Raw genomic sequence first — 27,147 nt, forward strand, 5'->3', positions numbered from 1 at the left:
TTACAGGCAAAATTTCCTAAATACAGAAAAAAGGTACTTTATAATACAAGGTTCACTTTTGTCATTTAAAATAAATCACTTTTTATGTTAAATCTATTTTAAATGTAAAACAAACCAGCTTTGTTTCATCATTTAGATGTGGTGTTGGGGGATATGGTGTAGGGGAGAACTTTGTAGAGTGGGGCTGATGGTTGGACTCGAGGATCGCAAGGGTCTTTTCCAACCTGAATGATTCTATGATTCTGTGATTGTAATGACAGTCTGACCTGAAGAGCACTCTCTGTGGGGATGAACGAGTACTCCCCTATCCACAGCTTTTCAGAATTAAAAGTCAGAAAATAACAGTTCCAGTGGTAGATTTGGCTCACACTTGGGAGGGGAGGAATAAAATTAATGAACAGCAATCACACTAGTCATCTCAATCCTGTCGGAGTTCAGTTCTATGAAACTCAGAGGCAAAAGTCTGCATGGCCAACTAATAATTTTCATACCTGATGTTAGTCTTCCACGATCAGTTTAAACAGCTTCGATAGAGAGCCTGAGAGCATATGAGATTCTATGAAAGAAAGGTACATTTAAAACATGCATTTTGCATTGGAATTTGAATTTAAATCATTGCCAAGATGGCATACCATTATCTCACTTCAACAACACGGCAGGACAAATCCTTACATGACTCCCAGTTCAAGCTAGAGCCTTCCATGAAGGCCTACACTACACAATACACAAACAGTTTCTGAGTTACGTAATGCTTGTTTCATTTTCCAGTGTCCTCTTCAAATTTTTGAGGTCATTTCATTTTACAGGAATAACTCTTCTTTTGGAGTGAATGAAAATGTTCACTTCTGAATGACTGAGGGATCAGATTAAAATGTATTGCTTTCCAGCAGCAGTTCTAACAAAATTCAAGGTTGTGGAAAAGGCAAAATCAGGCATAACAGACTTTGGCATTTTCTTTGAAAAACTTAAAAGTAAGGAAGAATATTCTCACAGTGGCTTTCCTCTCTGCACTGCTTAGAGCAGTGCAATGTGGCAGCTGTGACAGAAAGGAGGATTTTTCTTCTATGTCATGTTATTAGAAGGATGACCCTAAGAAGAGGCACAAAAGGAGAGTTTAGATGGAGAAAGATGAGAAATTGTTAAGTGACTTGTAGCTACTACTAGACATTTACCAGCAATTATGGACTGCAGCTGTTGGCAAATGTTTGACAGTCTGAGATGTAGAGTCAGCAAAACACAGGCATCAAAGGAGTGGATTCAATCCCAAGCACCTCTTCTGAGCACCTCTGTACTAGGTGGGAAAGGAGGGCAACACCAGTAGGGGTGCTGACGGTGCCTGAGAAATTTCTGATGCCTGAGGTATGGGGAAGCACACACAGTCCATGAGAGGCTGCTGTGCACAGCCATTGGAGCTCAACATACCTTCATAATCTTTTGTCTGATTAGGCACAAAAAAAAGCTGTGCATCCCCCGCACCTGCTGGCTAGTGTCAGGAGCACTTGCATCAGATGAGTCATCTAAGGGTACCAAGCCCGCTGAGCAGAATGAAGCCCCCATAGTTCAAGGGGAAATGATTAGTGACCTGCTACATGGCTTAGACACACACAAGTCTATGGGGCCAGATGGGATGCACCCACGGGTACTGAGGGAGCTACCAGAAGCGCTCATCACACCACTTTCAACCGTTTAACAGCAGTCCTCGCTAACCAGGGAAGTGCCAGTCGACTGGAGGTTAGCAAATGTGACACCCATCTACAAGAAAGGCCATAAGGAGAACTGGGGAACTACAGGCCTGTCAGTCTGATGTCAGTGCCAGGGAAGGTTATGGGGCAGATCATCTTGAGTGCCATCACATCGCACACACAGGACAACCAGGTGATCAGGCCCATGGGTTTACGAAAGGCAGGTGCTGCTTGACTAACAAGGTGGCCTGCTTAATAGATGAGGAAAAGGCTGTGGATGTTGTTTAACTGGACTTTAGTAAAGCCTTTGACGCCGTTTCCCACAGCATTCTCCTGGACATGCCAGCTGCTCATGGCTTAGATGGGTGTACTCTTCGCTGGGTAAAAAACTGGCTGGATGGCCAGGCCCAAAGAGTTATGGTGAATGGCGTTAAATCCAGTTGGTGGCCGGTCACAAGTGGCATTCCCCAGGGTTCAGTATTGGGGCAGCTCTGTAATATCTTTATGAACGACCTGGATGAGGGGATTGAGTGCACCCTCAGACAGCTGGCAGATGACAACGAGTTGGGCAGGAGTGTGGATCTGCTTGAGGGTAGAAAGGCTCTACAGAGGGATCTGGACAGGCTGGATCAATGGGCCAAGGCCAACTGTATGAGGTTAAATAAGGCCAAGTGCCGGGTCACACACCTGGGTCACAACAACCCCATGCAGCATTACAGGCTTGGGGAAGAGTGTCTGGAAAGCTGCCTGGTGGAAAAGGACCCAGGGGTGTTGGTCAACAGCCATCTGAATATAAGCCAGCAGTATGCCCAGGTGGCCAAGAACATTAATAGCATTCTGGCCTGTCTCAGAAATAGTGTGGCCAGCAGAACTAGAGCAGTGATCGTTCCCCTGTACTCGGCACCGGTGAGGCCCCACCTCAAATACTGTGTTCAGTTTTGGGCCTCTCACTGCAAGAAAGACATTGAGATGCTGGAGTGAGTCCAGAGAAGGGCAACAAAGTTGGCAAAGGCTCTAGAGCACAAGTCTTATGAGGAGCAGTTGCGGGAACTGGGGTTATTTAGCTAAGCACAATTAGTTTCCGTCAACACTGTCACTTACCTGTTTTACTTCCAAGCAGTTAAATAACACTGAGTTTTTCTACAACAAAACTGATATTGTAATGTTGTCTATTGTAATAGATGAACACTGACAGAATGAAATCTGGCAGAAAGGACTAACAAGCCAAGGAGCCAGCGTTCAAATTATTGATTAGTCGATACTGAAACACTCCTTATATAGCTTAGTCAGGCTAAATGGAGGTAATTTAGGCACAAATTTCGCTGCAAATAATAACAATATTTCTTCCAGCCATTCAGTCACGTGCACTTCTCTTACAAGCTATACATACAAATTTGTTACCTGAATCATTTTCAGCAACACTGGAAAACAGTAGATCTGATGCAAGACTTGGAAACCTCATTCACCATTTCTATACCAAAAACTATGCCTATAACAGCAAATAAATTTTCTCAATCTGCCTATTAGCTAGGAATTCAACTTCTATCTCTCAGCTTCCCAAACTGCTCTGTCCCTTGCACAGTTCATCAAAAACACAAATGAACTGATTTGTCACAGCATGGGGATGCTGAATGATTTCACAAAATTTTTGTTTATCTTTAGTCATACAGATTTCTCCTCGGCTGGACTTAAAGTAGCTAACACCATGTGAATAGACATAAAAACCACTAAAAATATGTGAAGACCTTCACCTTGCCCAAACTGTGCTAAAGTACAGTAAAATGAAAGCGTAGGATGAAATCTCACAAAGACGAATAGCAGTCATCTGCTTCTGCCTCACTCTTCCCTCAGATCTACTATTTACACGCATTTGCCTCAAGGGGCAGGAGCGCAACTTCTTTCTTGTTTTTCGCCAAATGAAAAATATTCTGCATTGAAGGCAATCTCTGCAGCACATAACGGCCATAATACAGTGAAGACTGGCTGCACTGTGATTTTAAAATTTTAATTCTATAAGGAGTTTGTGTATACTGAACAACCTGTGATAAATCTGTTGTTGAACAAACTGAAGTTTTTCCAGTGCTAGAACCTTTCTTTTCTCAGAAGATATATAGGAAAAAAAGTCTTCAAACCTCCCAAAATTAAGAGAGAGCAAGCAGAAGAGATTGTGGAACAAATAGATAAAATGACCAATGGCGTGCTATGGGCACCAGTAAGTAACTTAATGGGTTAACTTGAACTCATGAATGAAATAGCTCAAATTAAGGTAATATGTAATCTCTCATACAACACTTACTCAGGTTTTTTAAACTGTAAAGAAACAAATGTGACAAAAAATTTTAAAAACAGTTATGAGAGACATCTGGGGAACTGGAGGACTGTACGCTTGCTCTGTATTGCTGAAGTCATTTAAAGTCCTAAGAATGAGATCCGTGGATATATGGATACATATGATAGCCTGGGGAAGAATCAGTGTGGCTTCTGTAAAAGAGAGTCATGGCTCAAAACCCAGAACTCTTTGAAAGATTCAGCAAGCATTTGAATAAAGAAAATTTGATTAGTCTACGTGGATTTCCAAAAGTTACTTGACCCTCACCAAAGGTTCTTGAGGAAGCCACAGAAGGCAGAAGTGAATTAGTAGTTGATTAAAAGACACAGAACAGGGAACTAATAAGTGCTCAGTTTTCACAGTGCACAGAGGTAATCAGTGAGTCTCACAGACCAGAACTGTTGTCTGCTACTCAACAAGCCAGTACAGGAGCTGAGATGAGAAATTAGGTGACACTAGTTCGTTGGCGTTTTTTTTAATAATCAAAGTTCTTCATAATACTATGTTTCTGCCCAACTGAGGAGCTGCAAGAGGATTCTACTGAGATTGAATGACAGGGTATAAAATGGGAGATCAAATTCCATGTAAATAAATACAAAACGATGAATATTGAACACAATCCTAATTTCATATATTAAACAGACTTAAGTGGCCTATTATCACAAGAAAGAAATCTTGAAATCTAAGCAAAAGTTCCACAAGTCATCAGCTCCATGCCCAACTGTAATAAAACAACAACAACAAAAAAGTATTAAGCATTATCCCCTGTATAAATTCACTCTGTGACTATCTCCATCCGTGGAGATATTCAAAACTCCACTGGACACATTCCTGGAAAACCTTCTCTAGCTCACCCTGCTTAAGCAGGGAAGTTGGACTAGATGATCTTACGAGGTCCCTGCCAACTTCATCCATTTTGTAACTCTGTGTTTTCTCTTGAGTGCTGCATATAAATCTGCATTACTATTCTGATAAGAGGAAAAGAGATGAAGCTTAGATTTCTGAAGGTTGAGGGACTGCTCTGGGCAAGTATCCTTAGATGCTTACCCTGTTCTTCCACTCCTTTCTAGGTAGTGCTTCTCACTGCAGATGGAGACAGGGTATTGACCTAAACAGACCTTTGATCTGACCCAGCACAGCCATTCTTTCACTATAAAGGCTCAAATAATTTAGGATGACCAGTTAATTTTAAATTTATATTGCAAACATATATGCATACACTAGTCACTAAAGAGAAAAAAAAGGATTTTCAGATGTGATTTTTTTCCCCCAGATTTTGAAATGGCTGAAAGTTCTGAAAACAAATGCTTAGTGTTTCCAAACAAGATGTTTCCACAGGCGGAATGGAAAACATATCCATGCCATCATTAGAGATGATTCTTACTGAAAGGCAAATTTAAGTTTCATTTAAACACAATAATGCACATATTCAGTGCACTATCTGCTCACCTCTGAGCACAACAGCTCAGTTTAGATACATTTTCCACTAGCCAGGCATTAAGGATGTAGAAGACCACACCATCGTCCCCCAAAGAGATTTTGATTTGAATTTGAGATAAGAATGTGACTAGGAGAATTTGGCTGATCCCCTGGTGATGTCAACAGATCAATACTGAACTTACTGCTACCAACAAGTGGACACTGAAAATCAATGCAGTTATTCTGAAGATACAAAGGAATAACCCTCCTGAGCCATCAAGACAGCTTCTGGTAATATGGGCAACCATATCGTACAGGCTCTTTCACAAAATGATCACGCACCAATTTTAGGCACATTTCTTGTTTGTCCTGCTTATATTGAAAATGCTGTTACAGAACTACAGATGGTTAGATACTTTCTTCTGAATTACAATTTTTATTGTAGTCTTGGTCAAGTCACTTCTCTCCTCCTCTGCATGCAGATGGAGTCCTTAAATTTAAGTGAATTATTCTACCTCACAGGTGTGGTTCTCCGTTGGAGAACTATTATCATCTTTCCCCGGCACCCTGTTGGACTAAAGAAACCCAATTCCTCCAAAGTACATTTTCAAACGAAAAATTTACAAATAAGTTCAAATGGTATTTTTCATAATACATATGAAGGCAAGCATGTTATGCTACTGTTGCAGTCACTTTTCACAACTGCAGTTATTATTGGTTGGCTGAATAAAAACTGAGGGCAAATCAGATCCTATTAACTCACAGACCCACATAATTTTCAAGTACCATTTAAAAACATGCTATTTTTCATTTTTGCTTGACAGAGTTACTGGAGCTGAGTCCTTCTACATTCAGGAATTATTAAATTTATCCACACTTAATCCACATTCCAAAGATGGGAGGAGGAGAGTGGGATGGTGGTAGAAACCTGCCTGCATAATGAAATCTAATCCCTCACTTCCCCTGAAACAGCAAGATTTGTCAGTTTTCTGACTAGCATACCACTTATACCCTGTTTGGCACTTATCGCAAGAAGATAGGTGTAGAATGCCCAATTTTTCAGCTCTGAAGTTGCACCCATTAAATACAGTGGAGAGTATTTCTTCCTCTTTGCATAAAGACGATTGAGAGCGCTTACTAAAGAAAGCACTAGGAGCTGGGGAGAAGGAAGGTGACAACAGCCCTAGACATCCGTAGCTAAAGGAGCAAGGAGTCACCACAAGAATGTAAAGAAACAGATTCATCCTTGCTATGGGCAATGCTGCAAGAATTCAGAATTTTTTGGTTTCAGTTGGGAGTGGGATAATGGTATAGAGAGGAACAGTTTTACAAACCATTTGCATTTAGGATTTTTTTTCTCCCCTTCAAGAAAATTTCCCTATGCAATCTGACCTCCATCAAAAGCCTGCCAGAAACACACTGCTCTTTCTTTACTTCAGTTTTTCTATTTTTTTTCTGACATGAATGTTTGAGCAATATTCCTTTGGTTTGTTATAGATCTTATTTAATATTTTAATTACTGACTTTGGCATAAACTTAGAAGTATGCTGATCCAGTTTGCTGATGATAAAGGTGGGGAGGCATTGGCTATACAGGAGAGGGCTGTACTATCAGAAAAGAAAAACTGTACTTACACCCCCGGGAGTGGGAGCAAGAGAAAAGGGATAAAATTTAGCTGCATTAACTCCAAGGTTATGCATTACAGACAAATAACAAAAACTTTGCTATAAAATACACATCTCATCAACTGCAAACAGACAAGGAAAATGGAAGACATACAGTTTGAGCATCAAACAACCGGACAGCTACAAGCTGCCAAGATAGCAACTGTGAGAAAGGCAAATGTGATCCCATCCCATTCAATAATGTTTATTGTTCTTATTAGAAAATTCTGAGACTTTTATAATTGGAGTCAGCAGATAAACACAGCTTCTGCAACCTTCCTACGTTCGAGTAGGGAAATATATCATATGAAAGCTGCACCACTTTTGGTGTAACATGTAAAACACAGTCCAAGCAGCAACCAAAGACAGAAGGTTAAAACAGTTAATAGAGGGACCTGCATCAAAACTCTCATAAGGCACCACAGTACAAGAGATAAACATAGCTTGTTCTTGCAATCTGGTTACTTTATGAGTCAAGAATGTCTTTAATTAACACAAAATGTAAAATGTGAAAGTGTTTGTAAATTTTAATTTGAAATTGTTGAAAAATTCCATGCTGTGAAATTGTCCCTTATCCACATCATGCCAATACTTCAATTACTCATCCTAACTCAAAACAAAAACAAATGCCAAAATACTGAGATTTATCATGGGATGGAAACTCTGGAGTTTCTCAAATCTGCCAGTTCACTATTGCAAAGATTTTAATATATGGATAGAACAAACTTTGGCATGACTCTCAAGTATGAAATATGGTCTTTCAGTGACCACATGCTATTGTGGGTGACTAACACATCTTGCTAATAATAATTATTCTGTTTCAGCTGTGACTAGGGAAAAACAATAAGATGCTCTTACTAGGTATTCAATGCAGTTGATAAGTTGATTCAATACAGTTCATAAGAAGCACTGTGGCAGACTATTTAAACAGGCTATATGGTAAATATTTATTAGAATCATAGAATCATCTAGGTTGGAAAAGACCTTTAAGATCATAGAGTCTGACCATGAATCCAATGCTGCCAAGTCCACCTCTAAACCATGTCCCTGAGCAGCACATCTACACATCTTTTTAATACCTCCAGGGACACTGAGTCAACCACTTCGCTGGGCAACCTGTTCCAATGTTTGATAGCCCTTTCAGTGAAGAAATTTTTCCTAATATCAAATCTAAACCTCTCCTGGTGCAACTTAAGGCTGCTTCCTCTAGTGCTATCACTTGTTACTTGGGGTAAGAGACTGACCCCCACCTCGCTACAATCTCCTTTCAGGTAGCTGTAGGGAGCAGTAACATCTCTCTTCAGCCTCCTTTTCTTCAGACTAAACAACCCCAGTTCCCGCAACTGCTCCTCATAAGACTTGTGCTCTAGAGCCTTCGCCAACTTTGTTGCCCTTCTCTGGACTCACTCCAGCACCTCAATGTCTTTCTTGTAGTGAGGGGCCCAAAACTGAACACAGTATTTGAGGTGGGGCCTCACCGGTGCCGAGTACAGGGGAACGATCACTGCCCTAGTTCTGCTGGCCACACTATTTCTGAGACAGGCCAGAATGCTATTAACGTTCTTGGCCACCTGGGCATACTGCTGGCTTATATTCAGATGGCTGTTGACCAACACCCCTGGGTCCTTTTCCACCAGGCAGCTTTCCAGACACTCTTCCCCAAGCCTGTAATGCTGCATGGGGTTGTTGTGACCCAGGTGTGTGACCCGGCACTTGGCCTTATTTAACCTCATACAGTTGGCCTTGGCCCATTGATCCAGCCTGTCCAGATCCCTCTGTAGAGCCTTTCTACCCTCAAGCAGATCCACGCTCCTGCCCAACTCATTGTCATCTGCCAGCTGTCTGAGGGTGCACTCAATCCCCTCATCCAGGTCGTTCATAAAGATATTACAGAGCTGCCCCAATACTGAGCCCTGGGGAATGCCACTCGTGACCGGCCACCAACTGGATTTAACGCCATTCACCATAACTCTTTGGGCCTGGCCATCCAGCCAGTTTTTTACCCAGCGAAGAGTACACCCATCCAATCCACGAGCAGCCAGTTTCTCCATGAGGATGCTGTGGGATTGTATTCATTCACAAAAAGCAAACATAACCAGTTCACAAAATAGGGACTTACAGGAGAAAGAAAGTAAGAGTTGTTGGGCTATTTATTTAAAAAATAAATTTCACCAGCTCTAATTTAGATGGTCGTCTGCAAGGGAAATACATCTACTATGATTGCTTCCATGACAAATTACATTTCATCTTTTCTAAAGTCATGCTGAAAAAGAATGTGAAAAGGTTAAAGTATTTTGGGTTGTTGTTTTTTTTTTTAATACATAAATGTTGCAAGAACAATAGAAATAGACTAGGATAGATCAAACGATCTGAAATCACTTTACAGTAACATGGGCTCTTGTCTTTTAACTAGGCAAGCTGAATATTCATATGGTCAAAAAGATCCTGTTGTGCTGAGGAGGAGGAGAAGGTGGAGGAGGAGATGACCAAGATTGTTTTGTCATTTGAAATAAATTATTCTCTGGAAATAGAAGAGTATTCTCTTTATGCTACTGCCAATCAAATCAACTCTGTGAGCAAGTTTTTATAGTAATGAATAAAACTGCCTTTTTCACTCAGTTTTAGACCCATTCCACCTACTTTTGAACACCTATCATATGAATTATGCATAGAGATGGGATTTAAATTCAAAAAATAATTTAACTACATATTTATTATGGAGATGGAGATGAATTTCACCTCTATGACAGTCAAAGCAGAAAACATGCGAGTGAATTTTAGGGTATCTCTTTCATTGCAGATTTTCCATTACACATTGACCCAATCTGGCAGGTGATTACTGATCTTACTTAGCATTCATTGATTAATATTTTTAACTACTAATCCAAACTCTGTTCTTGTTTGCAGTTAAGATAGTCTTGAATTAAATTGCTGTGAAGGGAGAATCAGATTAAATAAATTTACCAGCCTTCCTCTCCCTTGCAGCAAACAAAATGAACTGATTTTTGCCTTTTTAATGTCAGAAGTGTTGCTCCAATATTACCAGTTACTTGCTGTTCTAACCGCATTTTGTTAAGACTAGACCTGGCTTCCTCTTTCAACTCAAGTTAATCCCCTGTCACTTAGCTAAGAAACCTCTGTGTGGTGAACAGTGCGCTCCGCAGCATTTGCAGCTTCCATCAGTCTGCAAAGAATCCCAGAAAAAAACAAAGGGGGGAAGGGGAGAAAAAATCACCCACCTTTATTATGGTTCTTCATCCTTCTAACCCGTGTCAACTCTCCTAAATGCTCTTTTGCCTTACATTTGCCTGCCTGAGATCTAACTTACCGGTTCTGAGTTTGACTTCAAAACAGCAAATCCGATATTCAGCTTGTTATCTCTTATAGCCTGTACCTCAGTTCTTACCCAAAACCTAAAATCACTAAACAAAATCATTAGCCATTTCCTAAATGAGCATCAGTATGTACACCATAAAGTGTTGCTTCCCATTACAAGATCAACTTTGCAGCCCTTCCCTTTTTAATTTTACTAAGCTAATCAGCCAAAAAATCATGAAGGTTTGAAGAGAATCTGTAGAGATGGATCACTCGCTGCCCTACGGCACAAGGCGGGGCAGCGGGGGGGCATCCAATGAAGCTAGCAGGTAAAAACATTCATGCACAGGCATCTTACAGGTCTCTGAACTTAGATTATGATAATGATGTCAGACTTCTCAACGTGTTTTCTGTTCAATTTTAGCAAATCATTATTGCACAATATGGAAAGCTGACAAGCAAACGTTTTCCATTGGAAAAACAAACATCTGTAGAGCACTGTATACCAGATCAGATTTGTGGTTCATTAATCTAGAAAACTTGTCAATAGGTTAAAATGAAATAAAGAAAAAATCAGTATTCATCCATGGCAGGCTTTACCTTGAGGCCTTATAAGCCTTACCAAGAAATCCATTTACTCTGAAAAAGTGTAAAACTATGTAATACCACCACATAAAAAAAAAAAAAAAAAAAACCAAACAAACAGTGTGTGCCAAAGGAATTGAAATAATTTCCAGCCCAAAGCATGTTCTTAAAACACTTTCTTCTATTCACAATGTTAGACTGGTGCAGGACACCTAATAAATCAGAAACAGCAAACATCACCTAGCATATATAGAGAATCTGAAAGAGCTACTTTCTCAAGTTTGAATAAAATTGAAACAACTAATCTCCAAAGAATATAAGCAACTAGAAAGTCTCATTATTAACTGAAGGCTGCACAGTTTATGGTCAGCCTTACACAGAAGGGGTATGGAAGTCCACTCCTTTCAACACAGTATTAAATTTTTTTTGCAGCTAAGCACAAAATAAAATCACATAGCACCTTCTTTGGTACTGGCAGCGTGCCTCTGTTAACAAGTATTATTTAAAGAAAAATCAATATGAATATTATTTCAGAAGTACATTAAGATAATACCAGACTTCTTATTCCATGGATATTCATTAAGATCTCGCACACTTTTTTATTTCCATTCATTCATGAGTGAAAAATTGTTCATTGCAAGTAATTTATTTAGATTAAATTGGAATTCCTGCTTTTCATTTCTGAGCTAATCCAAACTTCTTTTCATGAATTTGTTATCTACTAATGTCAGCGTTTAAGCTTTTTATTAAATGAACAAATGTCAACAAGCAATTCACAATTTGTGGCAATTGATCTGATTGACTGACGCCCCTCAGCCACACTGCTTCATTAGAAAACATAAAATCAAGACATTTGTAGAACATTTCTGTTTATGCAGTATTCAGTTCTGCTAAAGTCTGTGGAGAAATCAGGGTTATCTTCATGAATAAAACCACAATCAACTGAGTATTTTAAGATGTAGTATCAGTTCCCAAAGGCAGTGAACCTGGCAGACATGGATATGCTATAAAGATCAAAAGACTATAAATATGTAACAATATTGGCGTGTTTACAACAATCTGAATTGAGAAGAAACTACGAATACTTGCAAGAAGGAAAAAATACTGCAAGGCGGGGGGAAACCCTGGTTTAGAACAATGCCTCTCCCTTAAACCAAGAAGCTGCTTTTTTTGACGATGCCTGGAGAGACGCCAGAGCGGAGAAGCATCACATGTTTCTAGTGAGGAGAGTTTGGGGAAAAGGACTGTGGAGATGACATCAATTCTGAGGTAAAGTTGCAGTTCTGGCATCTTATCTGTGGCATATGGATGCTCACAGTGAGGTATGCATCGGCGCACAGACTATGCATGTGTTGAAGGGCTTTAATTTTAATGTCGTTGGTTTTGAGGTTGGGCATTATAAATCTTAGACTTGCTTTTACCACTGTTTTACACTCCCCCCCGCAAAAAAAAAAAAAAAAGCCATGATGAATAGATAGTAAACTGTCAAAGGTCACCATGTTTCATAATTTTTTTTTCCCCTTTTATTTTACATTTTATGGTTCTTGACATCTAGCACAGATAACTGTGTATGTGAAAGGAGGACAACTTATAAGTTACAGCATTATGTCGTTCAGCCGATTACTTCACTCATGTCAGAATTAGCATACAGGTCCAACCATGTATTTTGGTGGTTTATGCCATATAATTTCTCTCCTGTTATCCCCTGCAGGTGAAATTCAAAGAGACAAAAGCTTTGGTTTCTACAGATTGAATGGTCCCTTTCAAAGTCATGTTGTTGCAGGGTTTCCTAACCTAGAATTACTTTACAAGGACAGCAACAACACCTCAGCAATCTATTCTCTGGGCAACAGATGCAAATATTGATGGTCCCCAGTTGTCCGTGTGTTTTAAGTGATAGTAACCTATGACAGTAATGACACCATTTTTACATTCCTTCCTTAACCAAAAGATACATTTGCAAGGTGTATTGGTATAGTATTATATCCCCATTACTCCATCTTTCTGTTTTGAACATTTTATAGTCTAAGAAATCGAGCATATAAAACACATATGTTGATCAAAACCCCCACATTTGAAAAATGGTCTCAGAGAGCTCATTTTCAATGATCTTTCCCACTGCATCGTGCTAATAGATCTTAAAAAAACACAGATAACTAGGAAAAAAAAAAGCCGGCTTCCACGTGCATGACCACAACCTTTCTACAGTAAAGGAAGGTGAAACTCAAGGGAAATGTCAATCTGTCCTTAAGACACATAATCCTCAGCAGTTAAGGTACCTCTGGGCTGCTCCAAAGCATGCCGCTAGCCGAGATATCATTCTGAGCAGAACCTTCCCTACTAAGCCTGTCAAACTCAACATGCATTTACCTTCCAAAACAGATTGTTTCCTAGGTCAGAAAGAGCTGGGAAAGGGTCATAGGCAACAAACTGCAGTCTTGGAACAGGGCAGGGAAGAAGTGTGCTTTTCTTGCCTTGTTCAGATGAGTTTCTAGAGGTTTAAAAGCTAACCCAGATAGACTCCAGGGAAACACACCCTGTGCAGTTTTGCAAAAAGAGGCGTCACTCTGAAAGACCTTTCTTAACACTGAGGTACAAAAGCGAGGCAAAGGTGAAAACAGGAAAAGATGGTTCCACAACACAAAAATTCCTAAATTAAATTCTTAATGATTCGCCAGCTCAGATTTCACAGAGCTGCTAGCTCAGACTCCAAAGAACAAGGAAGCAAAAAAAAAGATCCTCATAAAGTGGAGACAAGTTTAGTTTTTAAGAGCAGTAACCTCTAAGTTTAAATGCATTTTCTGGTGATTACCAACTAGCTGAGGCCACTGACAATGCAAGAAAAATGACGGATCACTAACAACAAATGTAAGAGTATTTCCAAGGTATCAATGACGAGTTGTAAAAGCTGTCATTCTTACCCATTTTTTTTAATGGAGGAGACAGGGAAACCATAAATATTGAAAAAGGTATTAGACAAACCAAGACTGAAAAGCAGCATCACCGTTTGGAAATACATGGAACACTTGGTTACCCTTTCTCAGAATAAGCCATCACTGTACTGCAAAAAGAATATCCCTTGTGAAAATAGTGATTGTTCAGACAATAAAGGTCTGCTTATTGTGAAGAGAGGAAGCATCATAAAAATGCCTAAATGAACAAGTCAACAGCAAATATGCAAGTTTATATGTTTATATTCTGCTTCACTGTGAAAGCACAAGGGAGTACATGTTCTTCCTTTTTATGCAATCTCAACTCCCACTAACGGTTCAGATGTTTTGTGCATACACAGATGAAAATAATATTCAAATCTTTGCAATTTTTCCCACATAACGTGCAGTGTCAGAAGATCACTTTCCCAAAGCCCGGCCAACCTTCTGGCTAGCAGAAGAGCACAGAAGAATCATTTGGGTTTACTGCGATAAAGTCAGCTCAATTTGTTGGGACTATAAACAAAACTAGGGTAGGGGATGACTATCTTTTTTATTTCCTGATTGACCTTTTTGGACAATATTCAGGAGGATAAAACTTCTTTTATCTGGGTGACTGAAGAGGATGGGTAGTCCTTCCTAGCAAGTACTTGGACTTCCACAGATGGCGTACATGGAAACTGAGTATTTTTTCACTGGCTGCCATTCATAATTGGTGGTCTTTTCAAATGTGGCTATTTACTATGTGAGCAAGCATTTAAACATCTGTTACTGGCAGAATTCTGCCTGTGAAACTGCGTCCATCACAATCCCTTACACAATACAACGTACACTTGGACACACACCTAAAGACGCAGTGGAATGAACACGTATTTGCTTCTCGCACCACAGGGCTTCGGTAAATTTACTTGCCCACCATCCAGAATCACTGAACTTGAAAATACTTACTTAATTTCAGATGTACTGTCTCTGCAACAAGCTAAAAGGATGACTTTGTTATATCTGACCCCTTGCAGACTACTGCAATATTTCTCAAATATGACAATTCTCGTATTAACACAAATGACGCCGTTGCTTTCAACTCCTACAAGGTCTATGTGCAAAAAAATTTTTCAGTATTCTTAAGAGTACTTACTTCAAGAGCTATTCATTTCCTCCGTTAGAAATATATTTCACAGAATCACAGAATTTCCCAGGTTGGAAGGGACCTTTCAGATCATCGAGTCCAACCATCAATCTAACTCTGACAAAACCATCGCTAAACCATGTCTCTAAGCACTACGTCTACCCGGCTTTTAAATACCTCCAGGGATGATGCCTCAACCACTTCCCTGGGCAGCCTGTTCTCACACAATAGCTAAATCTAGGGCACCCTGCATTGCATTTGAAGGTGCCCAAACTGGTTTAAAATGTTCTAGCTCACACACTAGAAGCTTAACTTAATATAAACTCTTACTATAATTCATGCTACTTTCTACTTCAGATATGTTCCCAGTAATTTAGAGCCAAATCCTTAATATAATCTGCAAACCTAGAGAGGCCTAAAGGCATCTAGGCACCTGAAACCAAGAGGAAAATCCTCAAGATTTTCACTGACTCTGCCAGCTTTGTTCCCTTTCTGAAAAGAGCAATTGCAGTGCCAGCATCCAAAAGAGACTTGCTGCATGTGGGCCCCCACTCTTCTCCAGTGCACTCCTTGCAGTCAGGGCTGAGGTACCTGAGCCATCGAGAAGGATATCATTTCAGATACAGCTCTTTCCAGTGCTGTGTTTTGACCGATGAGACAGTTCCTTGCTCTGTGTGTTGATTACGATACAACCATCCCCAGGCAGCCAGCTGTCCAAAACCTGCATTTACAAGGCAGTACAGGGGCTGCCAATTCCTCTCCGCTGGTCAGGAACAGAGAGAAGTGTAGCCTTACTTTTAGTAGTAGTTTACTCCAGTGGAAGTTAAAATGATCTATCTATATAAGGACTACAAAATTTATGAAGGACTAAAAAATTTATGGTTAAATTAACCAGATTTTTTAACAAATACCTCCCCTGTAAAGGCATTTCATAGAATCATAGAATCTTCTGGTTGGAAAGGACCTTTGAGATCATAGAGACCAACGATACATGCAAAAATACCCACAAACCACCCCTACAATCTCTGCGACTAGAGCATGCCCTGAGGTGTCACATCTAGATGTTTCTTAAACACCTCTAGGGATGGTGACTCAACCACCTCCCTGGGCAGGCTGTTCCAGCATCTGACCACTCTTTCAGTAAAGTAATTCTTCCTAATATCTAATCTAACCCCCCCCTGCCGCAGCTTCAGACCATTTCCTCTGGTCCTGTCATTATTCACCTGGGAGAAGAGGCCAACACCCACCTCTCTACAACCTCCTTTCAGGTAGTTGTAGAGGGCAATGAGGTCTCCCCTCAGCCTCCTCTTCTCCAAGCTTTAAAAAGATAACCAAAACCAATGACAAAAATATACAGTGGCCAAAAGAAAAAATAACTGGAAAATAAAGAAATAACAATCCTCTAATATAATCTTTCAGTATTAATAGCTCTTTTTTAAGTACAAGAAACCTGTGAAAATTACACAGAATGATCATCTATTCATTCCAGCTATTCAAAACTGCTCCAGCACTCCTTTTATAGAAAAAAAAATGTAACGACTCAATTTATTGACAGAACAATCCATTAAGTACATAGAATAATAAAGAGTACAGAGATAACACAATACTCTGCAATGACTTCTCTTTCGCTGCCCACTCTAAGTACTGAATTTTGATTCATATAATATACATTCCCTTTAGCTTCCAAGTTAATTAAAACTTGAGCAGACGGACATTGACCTGTGCATATGATATCACAAGCATCCTATTAATCCACTTGCAGATTAACTACAGATAGATTCAAATACAGTATCACTAGGACATATAATCTAGGTATGCACTAGCATGTAGCGCCATGCAGTAGGAGCACACCAGTGTAACACATGGTGGCAACGTGCCGATACCATCACACAAACTTTTTGCAGGTTTTACGTCAGATGAGCCCTGATCTGGCCCTGTGAACTGAACGTCCACAAAAGGTTAGAGTGGATTAAGTGCTCCTGAACTGCATCTTCTGGTTCAGCGACACTCAGCCTGCTCTCTGCTCTCCAAGAATGCCCCTTGATGCAAAGCAAAGCACAGTGAGAGGGGATCACTGGGACGCTTGTTCCACGAAAGTCGCTCCCGATCCAAGTTAAAACTTCAGTGTGTAGACAGACACACCTACAAATTGCCTTTTAAAAATAGGAATGGCGCACTACAATGTTAGGAATAAAATATCAGTGCTTCTGTAATTGGAAATATGTAAACGTGTGCCATTATCAGTAGTCTATTTAAGTTCATATTTAGAAGAAGAAAAGGTTGTTTCAGACTAATTTTTAGGTAATAAAGTTATGACTTAGATATCACTGATTGTACTAAAAGCCAAGTAATCTGTTTATTTACAGATGTAGCAGGCCAGTGTTAGTTCTCTGACGTGACAGTGTACAAGCGTTGACAGCTAAACACCTTGTCCATAGCTGACTGAATCAACAAACTTATTTTCCATCATGGATGACGGAAACAAAGCCTCAGTCACAGTATTAACAGGAATCAGATAAACACATAAGCTATTGTGAAAAATGCGTATTTTATCATCTATTTTCTGAGACCTGGTGAAGCAGGTGTTAAGTTTGCAGTTCAATGCAAAACTCCTGGCTGCAGCAGAACAATGGTTTTGCCACAAATTCCAATGTAAATGGATTTGAACAACTGTAAAACTTAAAACTCAAAACTCATTTTCTAACAAGAATGGAATGTCAACGGTGACAGTGAATACTAAAAAAACAGCTTTCTTCTTTTCTAACTAAGAAATGTGCAGGGAGAGCAAGTAACTTAGTGCCTAAGATAGGCATTTGGACAACAGAGTCACTAACAATCTCCCATGGCAAGGTTCAAAATATCTACCCTAAGAGCACATTTCTCTCCATGTTTAGAGAGCCTCAAGTGAAAGGGTATATCTACTCTCAATTGTTTTCTATTTACAGAGGAATGGTAGAGGAAATTTTCTTTGCTTGTTTTTGCAACACCCAGTTTTTTAATTCTGAACCAACCAATTGTTGAACTGAAACAGACAAAAATGAAGAAAATACTCTCCCGACACTGAGTAAAGAATTTTAGCTGTCAAAACCCAGGTTATACATTGCAAGTTCTGGTTAGTGGTACCCAAGTGAGGAATTTCATCCAGAACACTGGATTTAGAAGCTATAGAGCTTCCACAGAAAACATTCACTGCTTGGTATTGGTATTTATTTATGACTCTCTGTAGATCAACATGCATTTTGATAGGGACTGACTTCCCCCCTTTTAGAACAGTGTCTTGCTTAACAAAAATCTGACATCCTCTTTCTGGCCAATTTAGTATTGGATTGTCTTCTTCACAACAGCACTGCCTCAGCAGAAGGAGCAAGATGCTTGTTCACCCTAGAAGAGCCTGCGGTCAAATGCTTAGGACATCTTTTAAGGGGAAAGACGAGGTGGTGGACTGAACCCCTTCAAGACGAAAAGGAAGCAAAAATCTTCCACTGGGGCTATGCTGGCTGGTGCAACGCCTGAAGACGACCATTCTCCACATCCACCTGCCCCCTTGGCCAGCACCAAAAGGACACCATGCCCTCTGTATCTCCTATCTTCCTACCTCAAAGGAAGGTCCAACGTACCTACCACAACAGTCTCAAATGAGGTCTCAGACCCACCTCTTCAACAACCTTCCCTATCAGCAGGAACTGTCTCCACATGAAAATGCTTGCTGCTTGCCTGAAGGTGTGAGGCTAACAAGCAAGTTGCAGTTTGTGGCACAATGTGACCTGGAGGACAGTCAAATCTATGCAGGCAGTTTCTGCTCAAAGATAATTCTCATCCTCGTTCAGCTAAGCACCCCACGCTCGTGTTCAGGCAGCTGGCACCACGTGCTGCCAGCACCATGCCTGCATCTCTTTGGAAAATCCTCAGGTCCGGTACTAAAAGTCACAGGCAAGTAAGCAAAAGTGCAACTGAAAGAGGGACTGACCTACTTTAAATGCACCCCAAAGCAAAATGAGCAAGTGATTTTCAAAATAAACATGGCAAGCAGTCTGTGTAACAAATGACATCTGAGATGAACAGAGAAAAGGCCCTTTTTTTTTTTAATGAAGGAATGGAAGGGAAAATAATTGGCATATTTTCAAAGCAAAAACTGTTTGAACTTCAAAGCATCAAGTGCAAATAAAATGATGCTTATACAAAGGAATTACCTGATTCCATCTACTACTGCCATTACAAAAGTAGATGCTACCATGAGAGCACTCAGAAACAGGATTGACTGAGTAAGACGTCATTCTGCATGCTGAAGTCTTGAGTTCAAACCACACACTAGATGTGCGAAGAACTCAAGGACAGAAACCACCTACGATTCATCTCACACTGTCAATTCAAGGTAAGTTGCAAGTACTGAGCTCCTTTCAGTTTCAGGTCCTCAGCAAGGATCACACAATTGACAGACTGCCCGTGAAGGAAAAGGTAACCTTGGAAGATTCTAATTTATCATTCTTACACAAAGAAAAATGCCTGTAAGTTTTCTTTTTTTTTTTTCTTTTTAATATTATTATGTTATTTAACCTTTTAAACTGAAAGAAAGCCTTAGGGATTTGGTTGAAAATACTTCCAGCTGCTCTTGACCATTTAATAGATCTGCAATATGCCTACAATAATAACATTAGACAGTTTCAACTCAAATAGCTACATAGTGTGGTGCAGTTAGGCCAGAGTGTGCACGCTAAGTAAAATTCTGTTAACTAAAATTCCAAAAAAGAGAAATTCCTTTTTTATAATATTGCTGAGTATCAAAAGAATTGTTACTGAATTTTGTCTTCACTCAAATACCATCTTTAGACTAATCCTCAATTCAGAAACTCTGTGCCAAAAGATACAGCATAGGTTATATAAGGCTAACAAAAGGTTTTAGTCTTTAAGAAACATACAAGTTTAGCACCTAAAATTATTAAAATCTTTTTCCAGTGGAGTGTGGAAAATATGATTTCAGATTAAATACACTCAGAACAAAATTCCAATGCTGACAATTGACCAATGTTGCAACCTCAGAGAAGGAACAGATACTTCCTGTAAAACAAAGGCCAAAATTTAATCCTTACGGCATTCTGAACTTCAGTTACGTGGTACACACAAAATCCCTTGTCAGAAATGGCCTAAAAGGAAGGTGAACTAGCCAGGCACTCGACTGAACATGAAAATAGCTGTCCTGGGTCAGAATAAAAGCCTGCCTAGCCCAGGATACTGTCTCTAACAGTGGCCAAACACAGACGCCTCGAGAAGAATAAAAGAATAGAGAAAACCTATATCAATACTGTGAAGAATATTCTCCTAACATTCAACAATTTACAGTTCAATAGCTAGTATCTTCATGTTTAATCAGTCTGACTGCATTTCCTGAACGCAGACTTGCCCGGTTGCCCATTAAACCCATGTGCACTGTCAGTGTCCATGGCATCCAGTGGCCAGGAGTTCCACCACTTAGCTACACACTGCACCGACATGGCCTTACCTCTTGTGGTTCTTTTTTTACTCTCTAGCTTTGTCAGATGGTCTGCAGAGCTTGCAGCAAACAAGAAGAAAACAGCAAACAGGCACCTCTAACCAGGTGTTCCATTCACACCACTTGTGGGCCCAGAGATCTCTGTCTTCGTCTCACTACAGGATTTACTACGGAAAGCAACCAACCAAGCGGTTTCTCCTCCACCCCCATTTTAATTATCTAAACTGAACTTCATCCACCATTTAAAGGTCCTATCAGACCACTAAGGGCTTTCTGCAATTCTTCACAGGCAACGCTGTCTTTAAAACCCTTAATAATTTAGTGAAACCAGCAAATATCACTGTTCAACCCCTTTATCTATGAGCGTGTTGAGCAGCACAGACACCTGAACTGATGCCTGTGGAACTCAGCTCTTGAAAGATGGCTGCTTGCTCCTACCCAAGCTTTTAGGCATTTATTATTTTTCTTGGTGGCAGGACCTTCCCCATCTTCTCCCGTGACTCCTTAGTTGGTCTTACAAGCAAGAACTACCGACTATGATGGCTTAGGGATTTGCCAGACATACTTTGCAGAAAGGGCACTCCTTCCAAAGGGGAACTCCCATACTTGGCATCCGCTGTCCAAATGCAGGTCTTTGCAGTCTGACAAAAGACATCTCCAATTCCTGCATTTGTTAGAGATATTTTAGGGTCGTGTCTCATGTTGTTTATTTTAGTGTATTGTTTTGATCTACTGCATCTAAAGGGATCACATACCTATGTTTTTCAGCCTCACCTGATATTTTTTCACCACCACTAACTTAAGCAATGAATATTTTTTGTAGACGCACTCAAAGTCACCTCCAAAATTAAAAGGTTGGAGACAAGGTTACCAAGATAAAACAAAATGGTTTTATGTTACACTTAGGAACCAAGAGGGATTGTTGGATCTCCCTTACAGATTTGCTAAAACAGACCTGGGGGAGTCTGAGATAAGCATCAGCGCTCTGGATGCTGGCTCTGAATGGATCTCAAGGCTAGCCTTGGGACCTAAGGACCGAGATCTTGCTGCCATACCCCTCCGAGTTCTTCCCTCTCCCTTCCCTACCTCATGGTCTTTGATTAAGGCGGTTCTTACCTCCTGTTTTCTTTCTGCTTTTGTTTTAAATCTTATTTCCTAGTTCTGTCCAACATCAAAGCAGACTTCATTGCTCACATCTCTACACTAGTTGGGTGTGGTTACCTTCCTTATTCAAACCTTTTGTTAGGGTTTCAGCATCTACTGTCTCACCTTGCAAGGTAGAAAAACCCACTACACCTCAGCTTTCATTAACTCCCCCCTTCTCAGACAGGAGAATTCACGTTTTAAAACCCCTTCCCAAGCTACGCAATAAACCCATCATGTATCACTGATACAGACTATTCTTAAACGAAGCTCACAGTCGCTAGCACACATGCTGAAAGGATTCTAGGCAGACCACACATGACAGTATTAATTCAGGTGTCAGAGCTGGTATTAACTGCCGTTATTCAGCAGCACACACTTTTTTTGTCAATTCTGGACACAAAACTGACAAAACAGTATTTCCTGCTTTATATGTTTCTGCATAGCTGTACAGTGAAGTCAAGTACAAATGTGGTAAGCGTACAGAAACCTATGCCTATTTAAATCTGGCTAGCATGAAGAGCAATAGTTGCAAAAAGGTAGCAGCAGATGCTTAAGACGTAGCCAGCAAGCCAAGGATGATCCTATATTGTATTTCTACAGCCTCTCCTGCCCCTATCAGTTACAGTACAGGTATGCTTGGTAGCAGTAACTTTCAATGCATTCCTTTTCTGCAAAAATACTGTACCAAGGCAACCATGTTATTACCTGCAAATTTCCCATGGTCATCCAGGATTTTAATACTCTATCACTGGCAAAATTAACAATTGCTATTTGTTACCTACTGATTTACAGACTGAAGTCATCTACAGTAAACCCTTAAAAAAGCTGTCACTTTCCGCTTTTTTTTTTTTTAATGGTATTTTCTACCCACAAATTCAACATGAACTGACAACTGTATTTAGGGAGTAAAAATTGCACGCTAGATACAGGCAACAGCATTTTGCACTGGACTTCAGTTTTAAAAAAAAAAAAAAACACTTGGGACCTCTAAGTTGCCAGGCAGAAGCATCAGGGCAGTAGTGCAGAATTCATGAATGAACACATACCAGCTCACTCGTCTGCACTGCACTCCAATGGGAAGAGTCTGCTTACAGAGGCCTATTCACGGACTCCTGTCTCGGGTGGGAGTTTTGTCAGCACAAGGTCTAAAGGTGCTGATAATGGCGATAACGTTAAAAGGTCTCGCATGAAGCGAGGCTGCGAAGATGCTGGCATTTTAGCGCTCTCGAAGTGATGCCTACCATTCAGCTCATACAGCATCAGGTCTCGAGTCTGCAAATACACAGGTAACCTGACTAACGTAAGGGTGCTCAGGTGGACCAGCCTTTACCGAGATGGACTGATGCCCTCTCCTGAAAATCACTCGTTTCTCTGGGGGACGTGCACAGCTGGGCTCCCGGGAGGTGTCAGTTTTCCTTCGAAAGCCGACATGCCGGGGAGAGCCAGCACGCTCTCCCGACGACGTTCACACAAACCAAAGTTTTGCCGCTCTCGCCAGCCACGGCGACGCAGCGCCGGCGGGGAGCGGGGACCTGCCCCGGCCCCGCCACCCCCCGGCCCCGCCGGCCCCCCGCCGCCCCGCCCCGCCCCGCCCCGTCCCGCCGCCGCCTCACCGTCCCAGCTCCGACTCCAGCTCGAAATAGTGGGCCAGGGTGTCCTTGTTGGAGCCGTCGATCCAGTAGTCGGGCGCGGCGGACGCGGGGCGGCCGGCGGCCGAGGAGCCGGAGGAGGATGAGGACGAGGAGGATGAGGACGACGATGATGAGGAAGAGGGCATGGTGACTTTCAGCATGCCGGGACGCCTGCCGGGGGCTGCCGCCTCCTCCGCGCCGGCTGCAGAAAGCAGAGCGACAAGGCGGCTGGCGGCGGCACCTCACCTCCCTTGCTTCCTTCCTTCCTCCCTCCCTCTCTCCTTCCTTTCCTCCCTCCCTTCCTCCCTCCCTCTCTTTCTCTCTCCCCTCCTCCTCTTCCTCCCCCCCCGCCGCGCCGGGCCGGGCCGGGCTGGAGCGGCGGCGGCGGCGGCTCCCCCCAGCCCGGTGGGGCGGCGGGGGCTCCTCCGGCGGGGCGGGCCGGGAGCTGCCGGCGGGGCGGAGCGGGGGGACGGGCACGGCGCAGGGAGCCGCCCCGGGCGGGGGTCGCACCGCCCCCGGACGCCCCTTTCCCCGGCCCCGCTGAGCCGAGGGTGGCCGCAGCCGTCCGCCACGGCGCCCGGCGATGGTCCCCGCCGGCAGGGAGCGACCCCCGGGGCCGGGCGGCGGGGGCGGGGGCCCTGCCGTTCGCTAAGAGCATCCTGCCACAAGCCGTCACCGGGAGCGCAGCCGCCCTCAGCCCCACGAACGGCGGGACCGGGCTCCGCGGGGGTGGGGGGGAAGACAACTTCACGGAGGGAGGAACGGCGTCCCGGTGTGGAGGGGCCGCTGCGGGATTCGGCCGGGAGCGGGCGGCCCGAGGTGGAGCGGGAAGGATGCGTGGCCCCTAGCGAGGTGGGCGCCAGCCCATTCCGCTGCACCATTTTTTGCGTTTCCAGCTCTGGAATCGGTTATCAGGGTGCACCACGGGAGCTCAGGATTTCTCTCTCGGCGTTTGCCGTGATTTTTGGGGAGGAAGGTGTGGAGGCAGGGGCTGAACAAGACAAATAGCAGTGGGAAAGAGACTGACAAATGCTCAAACATGACTGCAAAAAAAAACCAAAAACATAGCTTCCCTTCCCACCACAACACTAAAAGAAGCCGTAAAGAAATAAAATTGCCATGCTGCAATGCCACTTTTAGCGGGTTATGAAATCTGCAGGTTATGAAATGCATACCGTTATAATAAAGTATATTGTATGCCTGACTGTAAAAAACCTTAGCCAGAAGCGTCTATATAAGGGCAGTTTCTGTTGGTGTAGTGGTGAAATAAAACAGCAGCAGTTGCGTGTGCCTCGCATGCATAGTATGCCAGATCAATCCCACTCACATCCTCTCCATGCTATTACACCCACTCATACTGTCAGGCAAGCACAGGCAGGAGGTAAATGGACCATGTGCAAGCCCGTACAGCAGAAGTGACAGAAGTATTGTCCTCTAATTTCCAACCACAATCCACTACCCTGTTTCTAAACATTGTGTTCCTTGCTCAGATAAAGCACAGTATCCTTCTCAGTGTTGTGTTAATTCAGGTGTATTAATGTCTTCCAGGATCTTTTGTTTCTGCCCATAAACAAGTCTGTCTTTTACTGTTCCTTAGCTCCCTTACAGTACCCCGAGGGGGCAAGTAATCTTAGCTCTGAATCTCTTAATTTGTCAAAGACCTTAAAAAAGAAATGCTCCTCTCTGCTTAACCAGATAATAGAAGAAATATCTGCTAATCTGGTCTTTGTTAGTGGTAGGAAAGGATAAAAGAGATAAATGAGAGAGATAAAGGAGAGATAATGCCCTTTCCTCTCAAGTTTACTTTTTGCCATTATAAATTAAAATGTAGATCCCCATCATGATTTGAGATTTTATCATTTTCAAATCCGTATTTGAAAGTCAGGAATAAGCAACCCAAAGTCCTGTTTTGCAAACCAAGTTCGATGCAAGCCAGTTTGACAGAGACTCCAGATTTCTAACTTTGTGCCCAGAGCACCTGCTGTAAGAGGGCTGAGGTCAGCACCAGAGCAGCAGACAAGCAGCCTTGTCCCGGTCGTTCATGCCTCCTCCCAGCTCCCCAGCTCGCTCTGTCTCAGCTGGTCAGCGTGGAACTTTTTTTCATAAAGCTTTGGTTGCTAGGTGACACTTTTTTCCTCTTTTCACATGACATTTTCTGACAGCATCTCCTTGGGAGAAGAAATGGTCACTGGTGGTTGAAAGCACACACACATGAAAAGGCCAATCAGCACACTTAGAAGACAGTGGTATTCCACATCATATTTTTGTTTAGTCAAATACCTAACATATTCTGTAACCCAAAGGCCACATATATTTCTGTTGTGTTGGGGGCTTTGTAACAATTATTTTAGAAAGATCATGTTTATCCAGGTACCTGCAACTGGATTCACATCTCAGATGATCTAGATATGCTATATGATAGTATATGATATGAGCCTTTATGTGCTTCTTGCTAAAAGACATAGCACCAAGGGATAGTTAGGGTTTTTTTTGGTAATGGGCTATATATGTGAGAGGCATTTGACTTTCCTTAAAACTGTGTGTGAAAGTGAGCTGGATTGCACCATGCTGACAACCTAGTACTTGAAAACTGACTGGACCTTACTCTCCAGGAGCTCCACTTCCTTAAAATATTAAAATAACAATATCCAAATATGTCCGTATGGAATTAAAGTCTTCAGGTTGCACGCTGCGTGTAACCAGCACATGAATACCTCTCTCAGTCTCCAGGAAACCAAAGGCAGCATTTCAGACGTGCTGTGCTCTACTTGTATCAGATCTATATGAACAATGGGAAGATTTGCACTGTCATTATTGGACATGAAACTAACCACTGATGAAACTTCATTTGTGCATTTGTGACATACTATGTGTGAAATTTTATTATGGAGCTACAAATACCATCATTTTCCTGCTGACAAACCCAGGTTACAAACTCAGAGGAAAAATGCAGGTCAAGGAGGCATGCATCTTTTGCAAGAGATGTCCAGCCTCCTGTCCCTTTCCTGCAACCCAGGAAGTTAATTTGGTGTCCTGGCGGAGGTGGGATCAGTAACATTTCTGCCCTCCTAGGTGCTGTGGTTCTGTTCTGTGAATGCACTTGTCCCTTTGTATAGACATCACTGCATCAGGTATAAGCAGTCCATGCTTTCCAGGGTTAACTTCAAAAACAAGTACAGGATAAGAACCTTTTAAACTTGACTTCTGAAATTTTCATACAATTCTAGCAGCTAGACTTTGGGTAGAAACTTGAGAACAAGCAAATTCTATCCAGAGTTTTGAATAAGTAGTTCCCGTTTTTGGGGCATCATTTGAAAGAGTAGCATAGTAGTCCATTGCCAGCCTAGGCTAATATTTCTTCCTGGACAAACTGCAGCATATATCTTCAAGATACTAAATAAAAATTATTTCTTTGTGTTATACTGCTATCTTTAAAAAAAAAAAAATAACGCATCTTCTTATTGAAGGTAGAAGAGGTCCACACCTGTAGTAGTAAAGGTAGTGTGACCTATAGGTGATACTGCCCTCATTAAGGAAAATAGGTGATCCAGTATGGATTCCACATTTGCAGCCGTGCTAGACCGAATGATTAGATCTTCTGAAACAAAAGTTGCTCAACATGTCACATATAAGTCAGAGAAGTTCAGATCAGGGTAAATCCCAAAAGTTTTCTCTTCCCTTTCCTGTCACTGGTTTTTCATCCTGAATACAAAGCCTTGCATGCCATTTTATTTTCTACAGCATCTTTCATCTTGCACTCAGCTTCCAGTACCTCTGGATGACTATGCAAGCTTCCACTGAATGCCCATCAGTTAGGAATGCCAAAACGTTT

The 27,147-nt window shown here is 41.8% G+C and overlaps 1 protein-coding gene across 1 annotated transcript in view; it reads right to left on the bottom strand.

Annotated features, from left to right (window-relative positions):
• Positions 1-23,604, bottom strand: part of CAMK4 (calcium/calmodulin dependent protein kinase IV) — a 171,551-nt gene extending 147,947 nt beyond the window's left edge. Inside the window, exon 1 of the mRNA XM_063321431.1 lies at positions 23,298-23,604. Coding sequence (XP_063177501.1) covers positions 23,298-23,476 — 179 coding nt within the window. The 5' untranslated portion in view covers positions 23,477-23,604. The remainder of the gene's footprint in view (positions 1-23,297) is intronic.
• Positions 23,605-27,147: the final 3,543 nt, after the last annotated feature.

The sequence above is a fragment of the Chroicocephalus ridibundus genome, chromosome Z (assembly GCF_963924245.1).
Source record: "Chroicocephalus ridibundus chromosome Z, bChrRid1.1, whole genome shotgun sequence".
NCBI classification, from domain to species: domain Eukaryota; kingdom Metazoa; phylum Chordata; class Aves; order Charadriiformes; family Laridae; genus Chroicocephalus; species Chroicocephalus ridibundus.